We start from the raw sequence: 27769 nt of genomic DNA, 5'->3' as shown, positions 1-27769 counted from the left end.
CTGCCTAGCAGGATAAATCTCTAGGTTCAGTAAGGAACGCAAGCACAGACTGACGGACGACGAAAAAAAGGTTTCTCAAAAGCTCCCCATGAGCACTATTTGCTTTGGTGAGATATTGCAATTATCATACAGCAACAATACACATTTATAAACTTTTGAACAATAAAGCAATTCATTATAACAAAATACAGACACTAAACACTTAAAAAGCATAAATGTTAATTGTAGTAGTACAACAAATAAACGTTCGAGTAAGATTCAATCGCTCTCGTAACGCAGCAACCCGGAACACTTCTGGACAATGAAAATAATGGTAACATGATAGATAAGAAATTCAGACGAATTTATTAAGAACTATTTTTGTTCATGTAAGATCGAAACTGAATCTTAATTAATCCGAAATCTCACAGAAATACGATGCAAATCAGCCACATCGTCTATGAATTGTTTATATAGCTTATCATCACCAATATCATCATCATGATTACCATCAACACCAACAACAACTTTCTGAACAAACCAATCAGAACCATTTCCTATTGAGGGTTTCCAGGTATATATCAGAAATCGTGTCATCTTGACATTTTTCAGCGTCTCCATTTTTATTTTGTATCCCTCTATTGAATCATAAAATTTGACACTGCATTCAAGTTTAATCTCAAATCTCTGAGTACATGCAGACAGTGTGTTAACAATATTGCTTAATGAAAATGTATCCATTTCACCACGCCAGTATATGTTTAAATACTTCAATGATTGAGGTAGCTGTATGTCGTAAAAATCACTTACATATAGTGTAAGCATTTGCAGTTGTGAGAGCGATGACAAAGACGGAGATATCGTATGTTCCTCTTGTATGTTCTTCCGCATATGAAGAAAACCACTCATACTCAGACTCTGGATATTCAGACCTATGAGAGCCTCCCATAGTTGTTGGCAGGTACCACTCGCTTCAATACTTAAGCATGTAATATTCAGACCACAGCCAGTCTCCAATAGACGGGGAACGCCTGCACAAGAGAATTTTACACAAAGCGTTTCCAGATTTGTGAGCGATGCTAGTGACTGCGATAACGACGATATGTGATCCAATTGACCTAAGTTACACAGACTCAAACACTTAATATTCAGACCGTGGATAGCCTCCCATAGACAGGGATTATATTCAGAGACTTTAATACTAAGCGTTTCTAGGTGTATGAGCGATGCCAATAACTGTGCTAACGCCAATACATGATTCACTATCAAACCTGTTTCTCCACCACTCAGACTAAGACTCTTAATATTTAAACCATGGAGGGCCTGCCACAGACCAGGACTGTCATTGTTTACGATAACATCAAGCTTATCAAGCTGTTTGAGAGACGAGAGGGACCTACACAACGCCGATACATTTTTCACTTCCAAATGTTCTCCACTTCCATATAGACAGAGACTATTTATATTTCGACCACACAGAGCCTCTAACAGATCTGGATGGGCATTCACGTCAATAATAATAGCTTCCATCTGTGTGTGCGATATAAGAACCTGTGATAACTGTGATACATGGTTTACTATTACGCCCCTCGACCTACCCTTCTGACTCAGAGTCACACTCTTGATATGCAGACTGTGCAGATACTCACACAAATCAGGACTGATATCGTCCACGCATACATCAAGTGTCTCCAGTGATGAGAGTGATGGAAGTGACTTATATAAGAAAGCTACAAAGTGTGAACGGTTCGCTATCGCGTATTCCTCATTGATACGCAGCAATTTGATATTCAGACCATGTAGAGCCTCCCCAAAAACATGTAGAGTCTCCCCAAACATGAAACTGTACAAAGAAAGTTGCGCGTAGAATGTATTGTTAAAACCCGTTCTTATATTTGTCGATATTAGTTCGGTTGATTCTCTGTCAGAGCCCTCTACAGTCGATGTAATATAACAGTAAGTTATGATACACTGCACCTCATGATCGAGTGTCAGTAGCGTGCTGAACAGACTGCGTAGCCAGGAACTGGAACATTTGACCCCATGCAAGTCAATGTATTGTATTGAGGGCAGGACTGGAGGAGGATCTCCACACCGAGCTGGCTCTGCATGGTTGAGAACAATCACGACCGGAAGTTCTGATGTTACCAAATCGACAGAATCTGAAAATATGATTACATGCATACTGATAACAAAGACACTAAATGCATTTAAATTTGTTGACATTCGATTTACAATCACAATCAATGTTCAAGGATTTGAATCATGTATGTTAATGAACAGTCGAATAAATTTAAGCCCATTTGATTAAAAAGTATGTAAATACTACTGTTTGGTTTGAAGTAATTTACACTTTTATTTTTTGCGTCCGAATGTTTCTTAAGTATAACTAAATTTCACACTGACATACTTCAACGTTAATTATACCTTCATGGGAGTGTACTATTTAAGCGGTCATATATAACCTATTAGTGATCAAATGCACACACTTTCAAATGTTCATAATATAAAATCATTTCATACCATGTAGCGTTATATGATATTACGTCTAATATCTCCCATATTTTTAATTCAATTATTTAAACACATTTTTTGTAATTTTACTTGTTCCACAAGCCGACATCAAGTCTTTTCTGCCATGACAAAACCATTACAGCGATGATCGATGATTGATTCATTTGTGAGTTCAGTGGTTATCATTAACATATTGGGTAGGGAATCAATACGACTCGATATTGAGATTGGCTCTTTTTATGACAGTTGTTAATGTGAAGTGCATCAAACTATTAATAAAATGAGCTGCGTTTTGAGAAAACGGAGCTTAATGCATGTGCGTTAATGCATGTGTCGTCTGAGATAAGCCTGTGCAGTCTGTGCGCCTAATTATTTGAGCCTTGTTATGAAAAAACTGGACTTACTGTATGTGCGCAAAAGTGTCATCCCATATTAGCCTGTGCAGTCCGCTTTTATGGTGTTTTTAGTTTCAAGGAAGTCGCTCCTTACCGAAAATCAAGTTTAGGCGGAAAGTGTCGTCCCTCATTAGCCTGTGCGGGCTGCACAGGCAAATCTGGGATGACACTTTAAGCACATGCAGTAAGCCCAGTTTTCTCAGAACAAAGCTCAAATAATTAGGCGCACATTTTCTTTAACCGATGGCTTGCATCCGCATTTTCTTTGCTTGAGTTTCCATATGCTTTTTTTCACGGCGGTTTTGTATATATTTGGCTTAAAATTGCAATTTAAGATCAAGCCAACAAATTTCCTTATGATCATAGTTTCACATAACATCCTGTCATATTTGTAAAGAATAAGATTTTAATGTTCGCATGTGTGAAAATCAGAACTAATTCACATACAATATTTTCATTATTCCCATCAGTGACTCATCATCTTTGTGCTCGATATATATGTATCCACACTCCAAAAATGGCTAGTCTATGTTATAATGAGGTATGATTCTATATGGATAGTATAATCGTATACAACACTAAGTGATGCGATGGTATGTTAAACGGTCAGGTCTAAATAGACGGAGAATCAAACACAATAACAAAATACGTCATTTAGTTGCTAAAATTCATATCTAAACATATGGTGCGGCCATTTAGTCAAAATGTTAATATCGCATTATCAAAATGAACGTTACGGAAAGAAAGTATTGAATTAATTTTTAGATATTTTAGCAGCTCGAATAAGTTCATTGAGAAAGCCATGCACGTGAATAAACTTTGTAATGTGTTTTCCCCAAAGCAAATGCGCATATGTATCTGTACCTGTATGTGACTAGTATCCCATTAGCAATTCATCATTATTTAAACGGATCTCGTTAAAATCCAACGGTGTTTCGTAAGCCCAAAGAGTACAAGCGTGAGGACCCGATGACACGATAAGATTGTACAAATTCAAGGTCTGTGAACGCAATATTACGCTGCGAGATCGCGAAATAAATATATCGCATAGTAATCCCGTGTTATAGCAGTGATATTCCCGTTCTTTACCTTTATTTATTCAAAGGTGAAGCAGTCAAAAAGCGAAGATCTGAAATCACACTATCATTTGGATAATCTTGGCCGAAATTGCGAAATCATGATGCAAGGTAAAATATTATAATGATGTGATATCGTGAAAGTGATTCCACCATCTCGCATCATTATATTGCAACCTCGCAAATACTACTCAGTGTATGATTATGGTTAACACTGGATAAGCAAAACGCATATCGTAGAATTCAACAACTATGCAATGCTTGTTTAAATACATATATGTAAATAGTCTAATACATTTGCATTAATGCAATATCTTGAAATAATTATAGAAGCTTGTAACTTGTGTTTTCTGTTTGTAAGCAAAAGGTGATTGGTCAGAAGTACAAACAACATTTATATGGCGACACTTCCAAAGATTTACGGACTGGTTTGAACTAACCAAAGATATTCAAGATTATTTTTGTATAAGTATTTTTGCTAAAGTTTACTCAAGAAAAAAATTACTCAATTAGTTACATTTTACTGAACTTTAACAAATTAAGCCTATTTTAATTATCGATTCATTCGGAAACACCCCTACGATATTTCATTTGCACTATGGTGGTTAAATGGACAAGTGTTAGTCAAGAGAACAAGCCGCTGCACTGGGTGAAGCAGAATTTGCTAAAGAAATGGTCAGCATCCTTGAATTGAACTAGTAAACGAACATATTTTTAACTACCTAGCACAGTATAAATGGCTGCTTCGTTTCGTGTCATTAATTTTTGTTAAATAGGTTGAAAGAAAGAAACAACATATAGCTCTTACGAAACACCGGTAATTAACAATGTTTTATGAAAATAAAACATATTCCTTAATGTTCCCGTTCTCGCCTTTATTTATTTACCCAAAGGCCAAAAAGTCGAAAAGCGATGTTCCGAATTCATTCTCTTGATATAGTATTTGTATAGTCTAAACCGAGAATGCGATAACATGATGCGAGGTCAAATAGAATTATGGTGCGATATTGTGAAAGTGAACTCACCATCGCAACGTCGCAACTACGCCGTTGTATATGATTTCAGTAAACACTAGATTATGTTAATAGATAACGTATAATTCACCATTTATGTACAATTATTTAAGGCAACTGTGTTGCTGTTTAGCATATTTGAATAAAAGTGAACACCTGTAAATTAGTGCAAGACCTTGAAATAATTATAGAAGCTGGTAAGTGTTTGTTGTGTGTATTTAAGCGAAATGTGATGGATAACAAATACAAAATATGACGACCCTACCCAAGATTTCGGGACTGGTATCAAGTAACCAACGAAAATATGAGCATTTTTGTATAAGTAGTTTAGTGTTACTTTACTAAAAAATAACATGTGTACTTGAGTGAATTACATTTCATTGAACTTGCAAGAATAAGGCCATATTTTCATACGCGAAGTTTGCAGATATAACTCAACATATGAACATTTGTCTCACTGGATTGGTAAAGAGAACCAACCGCTGCACTGAGAGAAGCAGACATTTGCGAAAGAATAGGTAAGCATATTTGATTCGAAATATTACACCAACATGTATTATAATCAATTCGCAGAGTGAAATGGTTCCTTCGTTTCGTGTAATTACCACTCGCTTGTCTTCCAAAAGCTAAAAGATATAAAGAATTAATGGCTCTAACGCGAAACCTCTAAATTACGATATTTTTTGAAAGGCAACACATTTCTTAAACAAAGGGAATGCTATCAAAATACCGATCGGCTAGCTCTATCGAAACATCGCCGGATAAAAAATGCGAGGTTTGTGTATTTAGATTCCTTAAACGGCCACCAATCGTGTATTTTGATTTGTCAATTATTGTAAAGACCATTTAGCTCGTACCTTTAAATAAAAAAGGCAGTTGTCAATCATACCGTTTTTTGTCAAAAGGAGCAAAGCCGCAGACGACAGTTATGTAATAAACATTAAACAATAGTATTGGTCATAGATTTAGTTATTAGTCTGCACTGTAAAGAAGTTATCTTGGCGCGAGGAGTTTTCAATGCAATACTCTGACCGGCGCACGCCCTTTTACATTAGCAGTTGGGATGGTTTGTATTTAGATATAAATACAGTGGATGGTCAGAAATGACCGCTTATTGATAAATGGATAAAAATGTATCGTCAGAACCTTTCATTCAGAATGGATTTTTTAGTTGGTAAAATTACATGTTTAAATGACTCTCTACCTCGTAAGAACCATGGATAAATTGTATGTTTTATTGTATGCTGCTACCCGACATTGGTCAATTACGGTCCTTAATTATCTCACTTGAAAGGTCCGTCAGCTCCTCAAGATGCATGTGTCTAAAACGTTGACCTATTCCTGACGGATCTTTAATTGTAATGTATGGTAATACAGACAGGGGAGCTGATTGGATTGCTTTCGATCATTTTGGGTCAATTACGGGGCACACTAACAAAGTGTTCCTCGTCTATCTTGCTCTCGCCTGAAATCGTTTGACCAAGCTAAGAATTTTCCGTTTCATTGGAGCCCGAATACGTGGTGATCATAGTCTGACAGGGAATACTCTCTGGGATCGACAGGAGGGCCTCTCTGTATATGTAACATCAATACCTGAATGTATGAAACAGGGCGCTGAAGATCGTTGTTTGTTAAGTTTGTGCCTCCAGTTCAACAAAGGGGGGTGGGGTGATTTTTACGGGACGATATCTGTCTATTTGTTATATGATCATTCCCACTAACCCAACTAAACGAAATACACTTCTGGTAAAGGGCGTGGATTGACAGCAAATTTCATGTGCTTAATTCCGGTTCAATATAATGGTGTAGGTAGATTTTGTATGCACTCACTTTGGAACAAAGTATCTGGTGCAATTTGTTTTAACTCTGCATCATAGCGAGAAACACAATAGCCATGAGAAAAAGAGGATAAACTCATATCCTTCCTATAAGAGCCTAATCCTTGGTAGAAGGCAGATTTTATGCTTCCGCAGTTAACACATTTTCGGTTATTGCATATAAATTGCCATAAGCTATCTGAATCAGAGCAGCGGCAACACGAAGCAAGATATGGACACTTCCCCCACTAGTCGTTTCTCCATTGCCATGACAGCGATAGTATTTGCCCGGGCGAACGGGGCAGGGTCTTATGTCCAGATGATGTTGTTTCATTCAACGCATAACTCATAAGAACAGAACTTTATATTATCTTAAGCGTTAACTAAGTTTACTTTGACCTATTGACATAGTGTTTGACTCCATATAACCCAGTTTCGAACTCTGACGACATATTAATGGCACAAATGTTCTGATCAAGTTTAATAAAGATGTAATAATAAAAATCGTATCTAGAGTTAAAAAAATATATAACATATTTACGAAAGAGAACGGAGGACGATCGGTGGGCGAAAGATAATTACAAAAGCTAAAAGTAAGAGTCACAATGGATCTAGCTAATCTGTAACAAATTTGTCCGAATGTATATACTTAGAAATGTTCCATAATATTGTTTTAAATTGGCGTATTAGCATTACCTGCTGTATTAATTGACCAACAGTGTCCGTGTTAAATATATCATTTTTAAATAAATACCTACAAACCGTTTATATCAGACTGAACTCCTTGTCGTTCGGCGACAACATTATGTCAAAAACTACATACCATGTGTAATTACATTGTGAATTATTATCAACTTTTAATTATTTAAATACAATACAATATATTTTATCCTTTAAGCAATTGTGCCATTCCTTCTAGACGTAATTCTTTGAGCTTGCGGGGCGACAACAGATTTAACTCAAAATGTGATTTAGGCTATCCATGGGCAAGTTAACGCGGTATATGCAATGACTTGACATTGGCGGTGTTTATAGATCAGACGCGATTTAAATATCGTATGTTGTTTATAACCATAAACATTATATATACAGTGTTAACAAGATTTCGCTTTAGCCGTTAAAGAAAAACTGCCAAGCCCCCAGGTGAATATGTTATTTTTTTGCGCAATGACACGGATTTATTTGATTAAATAGGCCGATATACTATTAGAACAAATGATATGAACAAGTTAAATGATGATTGGACAAAAGTGTTTTAACAAGGTTTCACTTAATCTAGATAATGAAAATGAAACAGCCTCATCCCATTGGCCGCCATTATTTTTAATGCACCTCAACCATTTTCGAACTTTGCCGATACATCATTAGAACAAATGTCCTGCTTGGAAGAGATTTGACTAAACATAAGAATTCTAGAGAGTTAACAGTGTTCTTTTATTTGACCTAGTGACCTAAAGTTTGACCCAATATGACCCAGTTTCGTAAACCGACGCGAAATCAATGGGACAAATGTTCTGTTAATATTTTTGAAGAGTGAAAAATAATGTGTTACGTGCGTAAATGTCGACGAAATACAAATGATGAACACCATATGATCATAAAGTCTCGACACGAGCAAGGTATGCGCAACAAAAAGGTGAGCTAACAAATTAGTTAAAACCTATTTAGTTTAGCTCGATTGCATCGGATTTCTAAAGCTTATTAAACGCTCTTTAGTCCGCTATCTTGATGGAGCTATTACCTGATTTGTTTGGAGGAGAGCTAAAGAACGCTCCCGCATTGGGGATCGAACCTGTGAAAGAGTTAAAGAGCTCACAAATTAGTGTCATATAAGATGTTGTTGAGATGTTGTTCGAAAACGAACGTATGAATGTACAAAAAAAGGGATTAAAAATGTCAACCACACATGAATGCGCTATCTTGCAAGTCGATAATATTTAAAACATATTAGACTAAATGTTTCACATCCACTATTAATGAGGATTAAATTAAAAATGTATAATAAATGTGTATCATATATCTTAATACATTATATATTACAATCAATTATAACACGGCACACGACTTGTTTTCTAAAGACATAGAAGGAAATCAAGTGTGGGTTATTGTGCAATAAATTATGGGCGGAGCTTAATGTTTCGAAAATAGTTCCGAATAAATAAAGAAAATATTGCAGTAAAATGCACGTGCTAAATCCCGCTCTAAAAGAAATGTAATAAATGAAGCATGTTTATAAATGTAATGAAACAACAAATTGTATATTTGGTGATAAGTGACATAATCACGCCTACAAACAATGTTATTTGTTAAGAAACGTAATTAAGAAAACATGTATAGCATGTCAGCTTTTCAGTAGTATCAACAAACGTGACGTCATTTACGATTGTTGTTCTCAATGAAAGTGACGTCATTTGCAAAATATTTATGAATGAAAACGACGCCATCTGTTTGTACATTTCAATGACGTCACTAAAAAGTGAACTTTGTACTAAGAAGGGCGGAGTATTGAAAAATAAAATATAGTTCACGTCCAAAAGCTTGAACCAAATCAATTAGAATCGTGTTAGAATCGAAATAATATTTTTCTATGATGGTTTGTTGTAGAATAACCCACAGTAAGGAGTATAGATGCTTCGCACTCGTGATTAAATTCTTACGCATCTATAATCCTTACTGTTGGTTATTCGACAACAAACCATCATAGAAAAATATTATTTCTTAAACATAACATGTTTAATAATCCTACATTCTTTGTATTAAAACTGCATTTTACAGTGAAATGTTTCCTAATTGCCGATCATAATAGAAATATTAGTTTAGAAGTTGGTATTAACTCTGCTGGTCTACTCGCAACGTAAACAAGGTGATGTACATGTTAAATTCCAATTAATTAAACCAACAGTATCCATATTGACACGTGTAAAACAAGTGTGTACTTACAAACCATTTATATCAGACTGAACTCCATGTCGATTTAATTACCAATGTTTGTTAAAAACATCATACAATTGGTAACTATATGCTGAATATTAACGTTCATTTAGTTTTAGTTATAACATATAAAATAATTTACCTGTAAGATATATGTCATCTCTTTTGCCAATTACCGCTAGACGCAATTTTTTCAGCTTGTGGCACGACGCCAGGTTCAACACAAAACCAGATTTAGGCTCGCCACGTGCGAATGAACGCAGCTTTATTTTTGCTTGATGGAAAGTCGCTTCAGAAACTGACGGTGACCCCACCAAATGAAAAATTACACTCAATGACTGGATATTGGAGGTGTTTGCAGACAAGACACGAAGTGAATATGGCATGTTGTCGTGCGTAATGAAAACGTGACTGAGTTTCGGCCATATGGTATTTTGTTTGCCGGCTTCTGCCTCTCTGATTCCAGCCTCAGTGATATTCTGAAGCTCACAAGGCAAATGGTCGTAAAATCTGCAACTAGCAACGTGATATTCGTCCATCAAACCTGACAATGCGTTCGCAGCAATGGTGTTCATCCCACACAGGAATATGAACACTTGAGATAAATCAAGATAAGAATCATTGTAGCGTTTCAGATATCCGACCACAACGTCATCAATGACGTATGTATTGCATGCAATATAATATGCTGCGAGAAATTCCTGAATAGTTTTGTGAATGAATGAGTTCGAGCTTCCAGTCCTATTTTTATCTTTCCTGTTTGTTAATATTCCTGCCCTGAGAGCGAATGTCTTACATAGTGTGAACTCTTCCCCAGAAAAGTAGTTCGATAATGCTATGTCACTAAAAACAATAGATGTTTCTCTTTCACATGAGAAGAGCAATTTACAAGCTGCAACAGCAAGCTTATCTAAGATTTCAATGTTTGGCTGTAGGTAACTTGTGTTAGAAAAACAATATACAGGTGAAGGGTTTGATATATTAAAATAACCAGTTGTACTGGTGGTCTTTTTACAAAGACTTTCAAGCAAAGAAGTGTATAATGCACATAAGGAATATTCTTTCGAATGTTCCTCCTCTTTCATCGTGTCGACCCACGTGCAGATGACCAGTGTGTACAGCATCGGTGAGGATGATAACGATTCAAGCTCCCGTTTTTCAACAAAATTTTGAAATTCCTTGACAGTGTTGTCCAGTTCCTTAGTGTCGTCAATTATGCAACCGAGTATATTTGCACAAAATATATCCGGATCGCTTACACCCTGAATCTCCATCAGAATGTCGATTTGAGAATTCTTTATTCGTCCATCAGCCAGTTTCCATGGTCGAGCTGTTGTGAGAACCGTGACTTTGTCCTTCGGCAATCCTGTCATGGAAGGTTCAGCTAGGTTACAACCATCAGGTGCCACCCATTCATCAAGGCCATCCCGAACTACGAGGCATTGTTCAGTTTCTATAATTGTTTTTAAAAGTGTGTACACACCGTCAAGATCATCTTCAGAGTACATTTGATCAACGAGCTGGTCTTTAATCATCTGACTTATATCCTTCTGTCCCCGCACATTTCTCAACGAGATGAAAAATAGGAACTTGAATGTTTGAATTGTCTTCAAGTCATTAAACGCTGTATTTTTATTCGGAGCAGTCAATATAGGCTGATTTTTATGGCACCAATCATGAACTAACTTAGCTGCAAAAGTTGACTTTCCTGAGCCGGGTTCGCCTTGTACATAAATGCGTCTATTTGAATGATCGTGTTTGTAAAACATTTCTTTGTAAAAATTTACTGGTTCCTCTATTTTGCGTGAACCATCTTTCTTAATATCGATTCGATGTATTTTAGGCGTTGCATATATGTCTGTTATACGCTTATTAAGACTCTCATCCAAAATTGAAAGAGGCACAAAGCTAGAGTTGTCATTGTAGTGTTCAATCAAACGTCGACGGAGATCTGAAATAAAAATTTAGCAAGGTATATTCTGACAGAAGTTGCGTTGCATGCTCTTTTATTAAGGTAAAAGTGTATGCACGACTAAAATGAAGTCGGTCATAGGCCCTACATTTAGGTGGCTCATCTGATTTTGGGAACTGAAACGTATTGGCAAATTGTGTGATGTTTTCCAAACCATTTTGTAATTTGGACGAAATATCACGAGCACAAAATATCTTAGCAAGTTGCATTTCGACTGGACAATAGATGTGTACACAATACTTTACTTTTGCCACATAAAGAAACGTGCGCACCCTGATGGACATATTTATTAACTGATTTACACCTGACTATACCGGTCATCTGATTATGCATCCAACGGCCAGTGTTTGTCACGTCGAAAGCCTTTTTTACCCGTGTGATGCGGTCATGAGGCAGTCATTTCGAGGTGCGCAAGTAAAAAGCAAATCAATATTCCTGTTGTCTCTTACCACCTACGTCATAGAGTTTTTTTGTGGCTAAAGAATCTGGATTCAGTTTTGCATTTCATATGATATATGCTGCCCACGTTGATACAACTAATAATAGGGAGTTGAGGTTTGTTTTCCTGGCATAATTAGAAAATCCTTAAAATAAGTTGTATCCCCAGAAACAAAACCTTAAACGTATGTATCACTAACTAAATAACAGCTAAGTACTTACAACATTGAGGTTGTAATTACACAAATATATAGTGATTTGAAAATAACATTTTCCGATCATTTTGTTTATGCACTTTCTAGCGTACGTCAATTTTACATTCAATAGGAGTAATAAATAACGGAATATCAATTCGAGGTATACGCAAGCTTTAAACTTGGGAGGAGCGAATCAAGTATGCGAAACTGTCTGATTCTGGAAAAGTGCGCTTTTGATTGAAAGTAATGAATGTGTTGGACGTGCGCAAGTGCAGTTGTGGTTAAGCATAAGTTTAAAATAATTTTCGGGTGTGAGTTGAATGGGATTGTACATGTGAAGCGTCCAAAATGTAGTAGAAAACATGTGGGTCAAACATGGGTCACTTCCATTGACTGACCGTTTTACACATGTTGGACTGTATACGTATTGTATGGGAAACCAGTCACACAGGGCGATCCAAGTGTGGGTAGTGAACAATAATATTATACAACATGCACAAATGTTTACCTGCGGCCTTGCGATTTCAGAGAATTTTTTTTTAAGCATTCACTGTACATTTATAACAGAAACAATATACATGTAGCTTCATGTTGGGGCCGTTTTTGAACAGGTAAATGATTTGAACAAAATTGTAGGGGAAAACCATACGAAATTTTAGAGAAGAGAATATCATTAGCAAAATAAATCTATTTAAATGGAGGCATGGCTATTTAGGCCATTTATGTATCACGTTTTTTTTTGTTCTAAAATATGAATATAATGTTAATTATAAGCAACTTAAAGTACAATACAAATTCCAATATACCTTCACAGGATTGCTCATAGTTTGATTCGGTATGCTGTCGAGAATGTTCATCAAGTGCAATTTTAAGTTTTTCAGTGTGTTCATCCAGTTTATCTTCACATTTTTCAGTGTGTTCATTCAGTTTCACTTCACATGTTTCAGTGTGTTCATCCAGTTTCACTTCACATGTTTCAGTGTGTTCATCAAGTTTCACTTCACATGTTTCAGTGTGTTCATCCAGTTTCACTTCACATGTTTCAGTGTGTTCATCAAGTTTCACTTCACATGTTTCAGTGTGCTCATCCAGTTTCACTTCACATATTTCAGTGTGTTCATCCAGTTTCATTTCACATTTATCAGTGTGTTCATCCAGTTTCATTTCACATGCTCCAGTGTGCTCATCCAGTTTTACTTCACATGTTTCTGTGTGCTCATCAAGTTGCTGTTTACATGTGTCCTTGTGCTCATTGAGATCATTCATATATCGTTGAATGGACTCCCTTATCTCGTGAAGAGTCTTCTCAGCTAAGTTTTCAACTTCCTTCAGTTTATCTTGGACAGCGCCCAGTAAATGCATCATTTCTTCTGTGTTTATCTTCAATATGTCGTTTTGTAGCTGTAAGGTGAAAGAGTACATTGGACATACGTTCATCACATCCTTTCTATTTAAGAACTGAACCATAAAATGACTTTTTAGATTTGTATGCTTCATTAACAAATATATGATTCGTGCTCTTAATTTCATTGTCCCATATAACATCAACATCATATAAATGTATTAAAGAAGCCTGATATGCTTATCTTCAGCTATGTGTAAAGCACGTTTGTGGTGTAGCTTTAATAACACATGTAAGAGATTCATCATCTTTCTGAGGAATAACAAATATACATTGATACGATTTGTCATTTTACAATATATATTACCTTTGCTAATTTGTTTACAGCCTCTTGTAATGCGACGTCATGTGCAAGACACGTTGGGTCAGTCAGCAGGTTAGTCAGTGTTGTGAAGATGACCTGGAGATCTGCGTCTGTAACTTTACACTGAGACGAGTGACGAACAGTCCTGCCAATGTCACGCGCCTAAAATTATCAAAAAGCCATGTATGAAATTAATTCTTGCCTTATGTGTTTGCGTTAACCTTTTAAAATAGGGTATAGCATGCAATGTGTAATATTAAAAATGTAATTATTTAATCGCGATTACCACATAACACTGTGTGTACTTGATCATGCGTAATCATTAATATAAGACGGCTACATTTATTAAGATGACATCTGTGATACGTGTATTATTTATGTCCAGCATCTGAACACTTTAAACACTATTTTGTAAATGCATTATCTGCACTTTAACCTTCTATGTAATACTTATGCTGTCGTGTGATGTATGCGTTCGGTATATAAAATAAAGTTGTTTAGTATTGTAAAATGATAATCGTAATATATAATACAATTGTTTGTATGACTAAGAATTGTTGTCACATTGCATTATTATTATTGTTCATGTTTTCTTTTGTTATACGTGGCGCAGGTATAATGACCTAAAACTAGAACGTGTCCCATAGTGGAATATTGTTCGGATACAAGTCTCTTATTTAATTGAAGACACAAGGCTCAAAGTAGTTATAACTTGCTTAAATATTCAAACTAAGATAAAATTTTCAATATCTTCAATATAAACAACGGTCTAAATTATTATATAGCCAAATCCTCCCTAACAAGTGACTAGTTCGTGATTTTATGCATCTTATATACTAATAATATAGCCGGAAAGTGACAGACATAACGGAAATGTGACACTTGTTTTGCGTCGCAATTTAGCCTATCCAAAGACTATCTGATTTGCTCACACAATCAAAATGTCTACCTGTGATCTAATTAAGAGGAACTGAAACGAAATTAATTCATGTCGACGACATTAATTTACATTAAAACCTCCGAGGGAAGGAAAAAATAAAGTTAAAAATATTAATCGTCGGTGATGCGAAATACATCTACTATAACCTAATTTTCCGAAATTTAAAATATACTTATTTTTTATAGAAAATAAGAAACTACTTTTTATTATACTGTAGAACATTTAATGATAATAGTTCTATGTATAAGTAAACTACAGCTTTTTCAGAGACGTGACGAATACCCCTACATGCCGCATTGACACAGAATATTTTGCATGTTGTCTCCACAAAAAACAGCGGACACCATGCGAAATGTTTAAAACGAACTAAGTGACCCCGTGACCTTGTTTTTGACCCGGCATGGCCCATGTTCGAACTTGACATACACATCATCTAGATACAACTTCTGACCAATTGTGTTGAAGATCGGATGAAAACTACTTGAAGTAGAGAGCGGACACCATGCTGAATGTGTAAAACGTACTTAGTGACCCCGTGACCTATTTTTTGATCTGGCATGGCCCGTGTTCCAACTTGGTCTTAAGATAATCTAGATACAACTTGTGAAAGTTTGGTGAAGATCGGATGAAAACTACTTGAATTAGAGAGCGGACAACATGCTGAATGGTTAGAACTTACTAGTTTTTGGCCCGGCATGGCCCATGTTCAAACTTGACCTAGACACTATAAAGATACAATTTGTGACCAAGTTTGGTAAAAAATCGAATGAAAACTACTTAAATTGGAGAGCGGACACCATTCTCAATGTTTAAAACGTACTTAGTGACCCCGTGACCTAGTTTTTAACCCGGCATGACTCATATTCGAACTCGACCTAAGCATCATCTAGATACAACATCTGACCAAGTTTGGTGAAGATCCGATGAAAACAACTTGAAATAGAGAGCGGACACTTAATACGGACCGACTGACAGACAGACCGACACAACAAGTTTACTCCTATATACACCCCCCCCCTTAACTTCGCTTGTGGAGGTATAATAATATATATTCTATATCTTAATTTTGTAAAAATAGTTGTATATGTTCTGTGAGAATGATTTCTACATTAAATTTAAAATGACGATACTGTTCTATGATGGTAATTTCTATATAATTCAATATACATTCCATGAGAGTAATTTTCATTTAATTTAATAGCAATATTCTTGTTTAACGAAAATAATTTAGTACTTATAATTGTATCCATGAATATTTTATTTTAATAACAAGTGTGTCCTATACAATTCATAACATCAATCGTAATAAAACAAACAATTGTATTGACAATCGTGTGACAATTTAGCCTAACCAGTTTTAGGACTTTTGTATTATTTGGAATAAATGGCAATGCATATATGATTCAAATTTCCTGTATGGAATACCAATAGTTTTTTGCCAGGCATATTTTTCCGCGACGCATCGCAAATTTGAAGTCACATGCCTATTTTCAAAAGCAAAAGCCACCGCGCGCCCTTATTGATAACGATCTTAATTGCCTCTTGAAATCAAATAATTAGTAAGGATAAATGCAATTCGCGTGTCCATTAATGATGGGGAATACGTTTAAGATACAAACGTTTTTGCAAACTGGAGTTCAGTCTACTCTAAATCTAAAATAATTTAACAAGATTAGTATTGATATGTTGTGGATCTGTGTATAACCAGAAGAATATGTATTTTCTTCTGTATTATGTTTGCCACTTTTAAATGGTATGGACGTGAAATGGATGATATTGAAAACATAAAACATCAAAGATTTTAATAAAATTCGGTTTAATATACACACAAAAACAACATGAACATTTAGGCGGGTATGTTATAATAATTACTATAAACCCCCAACCTGTCACCAACCCGTAAAATGTACCGCTGGCATGTAAAGGTTTCGTTCTTTTGTGAATTAACCGCGCGTTAATATGCCATTATTAAATATACAACCCCATGCTCCCAAGCCCTTCTAGGTACAACACTAACAGACGGATGACGGGCATCACGGTATCCTACAACGTCCCATGAGCACTATGTGCTCATGTGAACTTATATGAGACGTGGAAGAGAAGAAAGGTTAATTAAATAAAATTTAATACGTTTGATACCTTTGTCAGTAAACACGGAGGATTGTTTTTTCCTGGAGCTATGGGGAACGAAAACTTGCTGTCGAAATGTTTACAATTCATCATAAAACTGATGATTCCGTTAAAGTCCGTGTCTTGCACCGAACTCTTTCCAGTATATCCGTCCGGAGGTAAATACGCCTTTGCAATTTGCCAGGGATTTTGTGCCCATTGCTGCGCCCTTGTATTTTTCCACGAAGGACTAGCAAATTTGTGCAGTGTTTTTATTTCGTCGAGAACTTTATTACACACGTTAGTAGGGCATGGTCGAGGTTGTTTTGCCGCGGTATCATGCATAGCCTTACATGAGCTATATGCGCCTCGTTTATTGCATATTCCTTGAGTTGGGCATTTCAGTAAGTTAGCGGTGTGACAGCCAATGCACACAGCTGGTGATTGAACGCTTGACCAGGCCGCGTTGTATATATTCGCATGTAAAGTTTTAGCCTCGGTCTCCGCGAAGTTATCTAATCCAGACTTTGCAATATCCACTGCAAGCCATGCCTTCAGCCAGTTCGTCCTTTCTTTCTCAGTGAAAACATCGGCCAGACTCGCCATAATGATTTGAACCTAAAAACATATCAGAAGAAAATCGTGTTTTATAACGGGTCACATTTTAGCATGAGCATCAAGTCGTAAAAACAAACAACGATTAAAAACGTCAAATTGTGTTTTTTAACAAAGACATTTAAATCCATGTATGATTTAGTTACACCACAGTTGTTCACATATTGCACTTATGTTGTTGATTATGAATAACATGATAAAATACATACGTTGACAACATCAACGAAATGAAGATAATGATTAGTGTTATTATGATGATGGCGGTGTCGATAATGGTTAGTATTTTCTATATTAATTACAGTGATTTGTTAATTTTAATTACAGTGATTTGTTTCGCCCAAAATTACAGGCTGTTTCCCATTGTCAATAAGTAACATTTTCCCCCAAAAATCTGACTGAAATTGTCCAAAAAGATTCCAAACGTTTGTAATACACTCAATAATGTGTTCATTGAGTTTATTAAACAGCAATATAATTCTGTAGTACTTTATAACATACATTTTAAAATGCATTTAAACGTGCACTTGTAAACACTACGAATACCGTTATTTATAATCATATTAATAATGTTAAATTTAATTTCCCCCAATTTCTTGGTTTTTCGCGTATATTTTTCTAATCAAAAAGGACCAGGCTATAAAATATAAAGCAAAGCAATTCACTTTATTAAGTTGGGCGTGTTGCTGTTTTGATGATGACGATGTTGTGGTGGTGGTAGTGGCGATTATATTGACAATAAAGGTACCAACAAGAAGAATTATATGATGATGCTAAATGCATTGATGGTATTTTCATGATTTTGTATTTACAGTGAAGATGTTGGTTTATAATAATTAGATGTGTGTTTATCGCGAACAGTTGTTTGTATATTTCAGTACGCTCAGTCTTTACGAAATGACCTGTCCCGCGGTCCGACCCAATAACATTTCGATGGACTTGTTTTGTAAAAATGTCAGCCCGGTCGACAGGAATCATATTTATTTGTTTACTTGCAAGTGCCTTTTTCGGCCCGGCAGTTTGTGCTGCTCGGACCAGCACCTTTAAAAGAAATGCCTGTCCAGATGACAGGCGTTTTAGCCAGTTTCAGGAAAACTATATGATAGTCTATATTGTTATAATGGATACGGTGTTTTATTGCATATTGTCAGTGTGTGTTTTTTTCATTTAAAAGCGGGTCCGGTAATCGGCCCCATTTCCAATTGAAAAAAGGATATATTTTTCCTATTTGGGAGCTTTAAATTCCCAAAGGAAGGTTTCCAAAAATAAACCATACAAGTTCAACCTTAGCAATACAATACTGCAAATATTGTATTCTCAATTTTGAAGTTTTTTTTAGCAAAACAACATCAGCAATATGTTCCCAATTTTAGTCAAAACGCCGCAAATTTTCCCAATCTAAAGGGTACCGGCCCCATTCCCAAAATGGTGAAAAAAAACACTAGTTGTGTCACTTTCATGGTATGTTGCCAATGTGTTTATATAGTCATCTGTGTCTCTTATCTGTGACATTTAGGCATACTAATTTTTGTTAAAAAGTATTAAATGCCTGCGATAATCATAAAACACGTGTTACGTCTATTATTATGTTACTATAAAATAACTAATAAATTATATGTTTGATCAGTTTTAGGATATTGTTGTCATCTTATTACAGCTTATTTGATTTATAAAGCTGTTCTGATGATTAAACTTAATAAATAATATATAACCTTTTAACTTGCAATTTTACAAGTGCATACGTTCAAAGCAGATTTCTTGCGTTGCCTTAACATCAGGTTTTTGAAAAGCCTGGTATTTAAGATCAATATGTTATCTTCCAACAACTGCAATAACAAGATATTGCAGTTTACTTCTAAGAACATGCCAACCTCCGCAAAGATTTGACTGGAACCAGCACAGCTGGATCAAATCCCTGCCTTCATAACACAGCACGTGATGATAGCCGAGTCTCGTGGTACGATAATGTTCCCGTTGTTATTTGTTACTTTTTTTTAATTTAGGTATTTTTTAATTATGAACCTTAACTTAAACACTATTATAAAAGAAACTGATACTACTTTTCATAATATAAAACGTAAACAACAACACAAATCCTGCCAAGTCTGGTAGGATTTTCTTGTGGTAGCAGATATGGTATGTGAGAGCATGGAATGACATTACTGTGCGGAGATTGAGAATATGCATCTCCACTGAATACAGAATTAGTTTTTAGGGGTAAGTTGTTTATTTTACTCGTTTTCATCAATGTTAAGCGATACATTGTGATTGTATTGTTTGTCAGCACGCAGTTTGTCAGTTTGTTATTCTTAGACGGTTGAAATGAGGCCAATTTTTGTATGACCAACGTTTGCAGATGACATTTAGCTACAATTATATATATATATATATATATATATATATATATATATATATATATATATATATATATATATATATATATATATATATATATATATATATATATATGTTTATAAATTTTAAACGATAATGACTTTGTAATTTGCACTTATGGCGAATGTGTGGCATTCTGCTTATTTGGCATGTTCAACGCCTTGCCTATGGTCATAAAATACTTGTCTTTCTGTCGTGTTGTCGACTTTCAATCCGCAAATACGTCTAGACAAGAGAACTGCTTATATACCACACGACTGGCAAAACAGGGCGCCAATAGAATAAACATGACATTTTTCGCCTTTTTTGTATTCGTGTAAATGAACCTTTCAATACGAACATTTTGGATAAATCGGCAAACATACACCATTCATAACAATAGATGTATCAATTACCAACAGTAAACCACTCACATTCACAATGCAATGTATATACATGATATTATATATTATTTTAACTTTTTTTTTACCTGTAACACAATGCACTACAGTGTTGATGTGGTGTCATGGGATCCAAGCATCATGTAATAGTTGGGTTTCCAATGTTCAAAAATAGATCGCGGAAAAACACATGGGTTTTCCTGCAAAATTTTATAAATAACACATAGTTAACTTTCTTCATCTCCAATATAACTTATAATTTGCTATATTCAATCGAGTTATCATTTTTTTAAAGTTACTTCTTGATTAAACACGACTGTATCCGATACAATGGTAGATCTATTCACAAAGTTTTAATTAGTTCAAAGCACATTTTAAATCACGAGATGTGTTACGCTTCGCATTCGTAAATGAAATAACCGTGTGCAAAAGAGAAGTATTATAAACTGTGCTATTTTTATCGAAAATAAGAATATTAACTTCGTTCTAGTTTGTCGTACATTAGTGTGTTGTCTAAATAAATTCACTCTAATGATGGGTTACAACATATTATGAATTATTTGTTAATTGAAAAAGACAGTAAACTTATATCCCAAACTCACAATACGTGTGTACGATGTAAATATAAACATTGACCCCGTGGACAAATCACCTTTATGCTGAATATTAATATATCACGAAGCCAAATGGGAGGAGTCTAAACTGTTCTATAATCGATTTAAATCAGAAAAACATAAAGTCCTATGCTCGAGAAAATATCATTGAAGAATTTATGGAATGATCATCCGACATATCACCGGAACAGCAACATCAGTTTTGCAAAAAGCAATTCAAAAACGCAGACTAGACTTGTTGCCCGGTAGACTGGAGTCTAGAATATTCTACTCTAGGATTATGCTTCATATATACAAAGAATCAAATTCCAGAGGTATGACGTAAAACAACTTTTAAACAACTATAATTTTATATTTACTGCCTATTCATCTAACAATTTGGACGGACAAACACGAAGAAATAAACAAATTTTAATTCGGCTGTGAAAAAAGAACATGAATACGACGGATTCATATTTATACTCAGTATATCAAATATAATTAATTCCGATCAACCGTTATACAAATGTGTTTGATAATCAACAGTACTTCAACAAATTAAATAACATATTGTGATTTTAGTGACAAAAACTAATGTATTGCGTTCAAGCATGTTAGATGCCTTCAATGCAATGTAATGCGTTGTTTAATCAATTCTTTTATTTACTCACACGTTGTCTGAATCCATCCATAAACAATTAGGTGTTACAAAGTGATAATCTAAATCTTAATTTCTGTCTATGATGTTCATAAATTAAATGATGGACCGCATAAACGCGCATATAAACGACCTATTCACTATGCACGAATTTAAGCTGTTTCTTATGTTATAAGCCGAACACCAAATTCGTTTTGCAACCACTTCAACATCACGACAAACCACGTTTAAAGGGACTTTTAACCACAAACGAAGAACAAAGAAAAGTTCTTCAATGCAGTATTTTTTTACAATTATTAGTTTATTTTGATTAAAATATTACGACTGGTACAATACATTACTTGAAAAAAGTTTATATTTTCAGAATATTCGGTAATAAAATTTCGCGATGTGAAATCGGAAGTATATCGTAAAAATAGGTGACATAACGATAAACACAATATAAATAACGCAAGTAGATTGATCATTTTATATATAAAATATTTACAATTCAATACTCATGACAATTTACATTCCACGTTTACCACGTGACGATGATGATCAATCTACTTGAGTTATTTATAGTTAACCGGCAGTTACCTGGTACCTGTACACAGTAAAATGTTATTACCGAATGTATGAACATATGAAAACTTAACAACTTTTTTCAAGTAATGTAATATATCAGTCGTGATATTTTAATCAATATAAACTAATAATTGAAAAAAAAAGTATTTTAGAACTTTTGTTTTTCGTCATTATACTATATTAAGAAACAAGAGATGTGTTTGTCACAAACAGAATGCCCCCAACTGCGCCGCTTTGAATAACATTTTTTTATTATATCCCTTTAAAAATATGACTTCCCTTATGAAAATGATCAGTACCTGCCAAATGATATAAAATAGAAATTACCTCCCTTTAAATTTTGTTACTTCCATTGAATTTTGTTTTTTGTTTCTTGACATTTGACCTTGAAGGATGACATTGACCTTTCACCACTCAAAATGTGCAGCTCCATAAGATACACATACATATAAAAAAGTAAAACTCCAGCTGTTGGAGCAGTATTGAATTCTCATTATAAACAATTATCAAATTGCTATCTTCAATATTGCAAAAGTTATGGCCAATGTTAAAGTTTTCAGACGGAATCACAGACTGACAGACAGACGGACTGACAGTTCAATTGCTATATATAATTCCACCCTACCGGGGGCATACAAAGTATGCAACACAGCTTCTGAAGAAAATGCCATTGGATCCGGATGTTAATATGTCCGTCAAAGTCACAAGAATAGTCGTATAGTATCCATACCTATGAATTCCAAAGTTTTCATTATGTTTCTTGCTCCAGTAGCAAATTAACACGCTTATTATTCTCCATACACTTACTTAAAACATAACATTTTTCCCATACATTAAAATATATAAATATTTTTTTTATCAACATTTTTTTACATCATATTTTTCCGGTACGAATGAAAAGACATGTGCTGCATTTCATTTTATGTTCAGAGAGAGTTATAGTGTTATGAAAAGACATGTGCTGCATTTCATTTGATATTCAGAGAGTTTATATAGTGTGATGAAAAGACATATGCTGCATATCATTTGATATTCAGAGAGAGAGTTATAGAGTTATGAATAATATTAAGACTAGTCTGATAGAGTGAAGTCTTCAGTATTGTAAATGATGAGTTGGATCTAATATGATAGACCTGTATTTGAGCCTCATCACGGGAAAAGGGACCTAAGGGTGACTGTGATCAGTTTGGATCAAAATCAGTTTAAGAGCAGTCTGATCAGGATCCAAGGTGTTAGCTTAACATCTTAAGAAGTCTGACTGAATTTTGAACAGTTTGGATACTGATCAGACTGCACTTTTGGAGCAAAAATGGTCGCAATCGCCCTAATGTCCATTTTCCTGTTTATTAAAGCATGTCTGTTGTATAAAAAACAATGTTTGACACTAACGGGAGTCTAGTGTTCCGAGACTTCTAGAAATTAGACTCGGACTTCTTGCTTTTGTGTCAAGGAAGTCCGTCGGACTCCTTCAAAATTATCTTTGAATTTTAAAAAAACGTTTCCTTTGTTTTGCAAAATTAGATTGTCTGTACAAAACACATCTTTCACATTAAATTCAATGTTAACACTGTCTACAAAAACATTCAGTCGCATTTGTTTCTTGTAACATTATTGAAACATAACGCACACACAACACACATTTGGGGCATTGTTTGATTTATATAATGATCGAAATTTGTACCACATTTCATACAATCTTAAATAGGCAGCCACCTGGATCAACAAATCAATAGCCTCGGGTTATAATCACCGGGCATGAATATTAGCTTACCGTATGTGTCAATATTCGGTCATTTCCGTATGTATTCGTTAGGTGTCCCGTTGCATACGTCATATTTATGTTGCAGACACGTGACTTAACAAACGGCCAATCAGAATTGTACATGTAGACACGTGACGTTACACAGCCAATCAGAATTGTACACGTAACAATTATCAAAGCTTTCGTTGTTTATATCTATATTTATGGACAGCCTTACTTAAACGGCCGAACATACAAGTCGCATTATTGCTGGCTTTCGCGGAATGGGCCCGTTGCGGGCTTCGCATGTATCCTGTATTTGACAAACATTTTGGAAACGTTGTGTTGTGTTAGAATATATTCAACAGAAATAAATCACGATGAAAACGGAAATGAACTTTGTTTGTTACTGTGTGTTTTCCACGAACGATACATAATTACGTGACATTATAATTTTAATTATTTAATATTAACCCTCTGCAGAAGGAAGTTTTTAAAACCAAGTCATAACCGCACACTTCAAGAACTGCTTGAATCAATAATTTCAGAGGCTTTGTGGCTGTTTGTTGGCTTTGTTATATAATGTTAAATAGTATTGGGAAAATGTATAAAGTAATAGGCTGATACACCAAATCCCCAAGCTCAAAGAGCAAACATATATTAGTGCATTATAGATAATAATATTTTTTTTAAACTTGCGATAATTAACAGTAGACTTTTTGAACTTCGATCTGAAACCAAACATTTAAAAGGATTTAACAATGTATGGTTAAGATTTTTCATAAACCGAGAATACGGTATAAAAAGTGTCAGTGTTTTTGGACTACCTTAAGTATGGTCGGACTCCAAAATTTCAAAAAAGGGAGCCCAAAAAACTCATTACTCAGAAGAGTTAGTATTGAACACTGAAAAAGAAGTTTTTTAATGCGCAAATTCCACCCATGGATGAAAATTTGAAAATTGGTTGTTAAAGCTATTAAAGAATGTCAAAAGTGTTTAAAGCTTTTTTATTTAAGTCAAAGGCATGCTATATTTGTTATAAACATACATATGATATACACTCAACAAAAGTTTTAAGATCACTATACTACACTACACATCTGGCGTGTTTAGTCTCTATTAAAGCAATATACATGCGGTGCTTTTACCGATAAATATATATAACAGTTGTTTACTATTATTGTAAAAAGCTTCTACAACAGTGTAATGAGATATATAACACACTTAAAGGTTAATGCATGTATACATAAGGTAAATTCCGTTGAGATTTTGAAGTTCAAAAATAAAAAAACAACAACATCGGTTTAAACAGTTTGATTTTAATTTTATATTTAAAATAAGTAAATCAGTCAAGCAATCAACTATTTTTACGAATTTTTAATAAACTGTGTAGTCAAATGGTGGGAGTGATATGCCACCAAAGCACTGGTAATTCAATGTTTATTTCTTTTTATTAAGAATACAAAATTATTGTTGACAAAAATACCACAAAATATCCTAAGCGTTCGATACACAACTTTTGATACAGAAAAATAAAACTCTGTCCGCACTGTAATAGACAAAACAAGTACAGATACATTGGTTAAAGGTTATACATATAACAATACAGTAATAAAATAATATTTGTTTCAATAACACGGCTTATTTTTTATACTTGGGGCGTTATTTAAATTATTCTTACAAAGAAAACTTTGAATTGTCTAATGGTTGAATTTTTGTTTCAACCATTAAAGGGAATTTTTCACCTTTTGGTTTATTGATAAAATTGAAAAAAGTTTCACATTTGCAAATTTTCGTTTTATTTGTGATATTATGAAGGAAACAGTAATACTAAACATTACCATGATCTAAAATATCATAAATATCCATGTTTTGACGGTTTAAAAACCATAAAGTTACGAATCGATTGAATAATTTGGAGAGTTCTGTTGTGATCGTTTAATTTTTTTGACATGTATATGATTTCTTATATAAGTATAACATACAGTTCTCATTATGTGATCACGGATGGTCAAGTGGTGGAAATGTTAGACTTTTACTCCAAGGGTCAGTGGTTCGAGTTCAGTTGCGGATTACTTTTTTCGTTATTTTTTGTTATTGTTTTATACTTGAGCTATTTAGTTCCAATGTTTACATTTAAAGTCCCGGAAAGTCCCGGATCCTTCCGGATCGAGATCCAGGACGATCCGTGGACTTTTTGGATGTTTGAGCGTCGACGGTCTTCAAAGTACCATCATCCTGGTGACAACAGGAATCAACACGGATAAATTCAGCAACAACACGCAATCAACACGGCGTCCTCACGGACTGTCCCGGCAGAGCTACGTTCCGTTACGGACCAACATGGCGGAAACACGGATATCCCCGGAAAATCACCACCAACACGGTATCTACAAGGACCATCCCGGACGTACACGACAACGAAACATAACTGAAACGTCAAAATGACAACCAATATAAAATGTTATTTCAAAGTGAGCCTTATAGTTTCCAAAAATATCGTCAAAAGAGGCATTCGCTACCGATGAAGTACAACAGCAACAATAAGAAACAATCTCGAAGTCCAGATCAAGATCGCCATCTCTTTTACAAGTAGATCTTTTGGTGGGTTTTCGTTTCGACATTGTCCTGGTATGTAATTTTTGTCCTCTTGGTCAGCGGCCTATAATGACAAATTCTCGAAAGATTGTGTAAGCAGATGCAAAATAACGGCGTCATACTATATGTAGAGACTTCAACATTGTAGTGTGTAGACATAAAAAGCGATGATCAAGAATCATGAAAGCGTTTTTAACAATCTGTCCCTTGACAGTCGGTAGTTGAAGAGAATGTCTGAATGAACACTGATTTTCTTAGGGAACGGTTTCACGAGCCACTTCAACAAGACGTAAGCGTCATTTGCAGCTAGGTAGAGCGTTGTTGTTGTTCGGTAAAGGTTCAGGACTCCCTTGGTTTCCTTCAATTGATCAACACGTTAGTTTTGAACTTCCTAAAACTGCCGTGTTGGCCTCCCGGGGCCCCATGGACAATGCCGGACGATCAAAGACCTACACTGATCTACACAGAGCTTCACGGTTACAAGGTTTACATCTCGGATCGTGCCGGATACAATCCGTGGGACTGGGGCTTCAAGTAAATAAATAGGATTAAATATACGGTCTATAAGGCAAAATAAGCCTATATATAAATATATATTACATTATCCAGGATATTTAGCATATTAAAGAAACATACAGCATTTATAGAAGACCGCCCGTTGGCTGCCTGTTGGGTTGACCTCGTTTTGGACCAAATTTTCATTTAGGTTGGATGTCAGGGGTGGTACAAAGATGCCTTGCATTGTTTTCCCAGTAAATAGGTGTGTACCTTTAATGGTCCCTTTCATACCAACAAGAGTTATGCCCCGGTATTGACCTATAGCACTTAGACGTCTCGTCGGCTGCAAATCGGGCTGACCTTCCTTTGAGACGAATATGTAATTTCGGTGAGGTTTGGGGATAAACATACATGCCGATTTCGTTATAATCAGTGGCTTACATCTAAATAGGCTTCATTATTAAGGCAAGTTATGTAAAAATCCAAACTTCTAGGGAAAAAATGCCGTAGACAAACACTGTTCCGAGAGTATGCGCAGAGATTTCACGTAATAATACTTGTTTTCAAAACGACGTTTACATATATTGATACGTACACAGAGGCCATATGTTTGTACTTTTTGTCATATAGCTGAGAGCGGG

The 27769-nt window shown here is 35.0% G+C and overlaps 2 protein-coding genes across 4 annotated transcripts in view; one reads left to right on the top strand and one right to left on the bottom strand.

The window, feature by feature from the left end:
- The window catches only part of LOC127872701 (uncharacterized), a 436069-nt gene that overhangs the window by 173488 nt on the left and 234812 nt on the right, over positions 1-27769 (top strand). The window lies entirely within an intron of this gene.
- The window catches only part of LOC127874979 (uncharacterized), a 52888-nt gene that overhangs the window by 22095 nt on the left and 3024 nt on the right, over positions 1-27769 (bottom strand). The window contains exons 2-7 of the mRNA XM_052419703.1: positions 20563-20673; positions 17118-17705; positions 14042-14200; positions 13139-13733; positions 9868-11676; positions 726-2141 (exon numbers count right to left, since the gene is read on the bottom strand). Coding sequence (XP_052275663.1) covers positions 726-2141; positions 9868-11676; positions 13139-13733; positions 14042-14200; positions 17118-17693 — 4555 coding nt within the window. The 5' untranslated portion in view covers positions 17694-17705; positions 20563-20673. The remainder of the gene's footprint in view (positions 1-725; positions 2142-9867; positions 11677-13138; positions 13734-14041; positions 14201-17117; positions 17706-20562; positions 20674-27769) is intronic.

The sequence above is a fragment of the Dreissena polymorpha genome, chromosome 3 (assembly GCF_020536995.1).
Source record: "Dreissena polymorpha isolate Duluth1 chromosome 3, UMN_Dpol_1.0, whole genome shotgun sequence".
Classification (NCBI taxonomy): Eukaryota; Metazoa; Mollusca; class Bivalvia; order Myida; family Dreissenidae; genus Dreissena; species Dreissena polymorpha.
The sequence above is the reverse complement of the archived record's forward strand: the minus strand, read 5'-3'. Positions and strand labels throughout refer to the sequence as shown.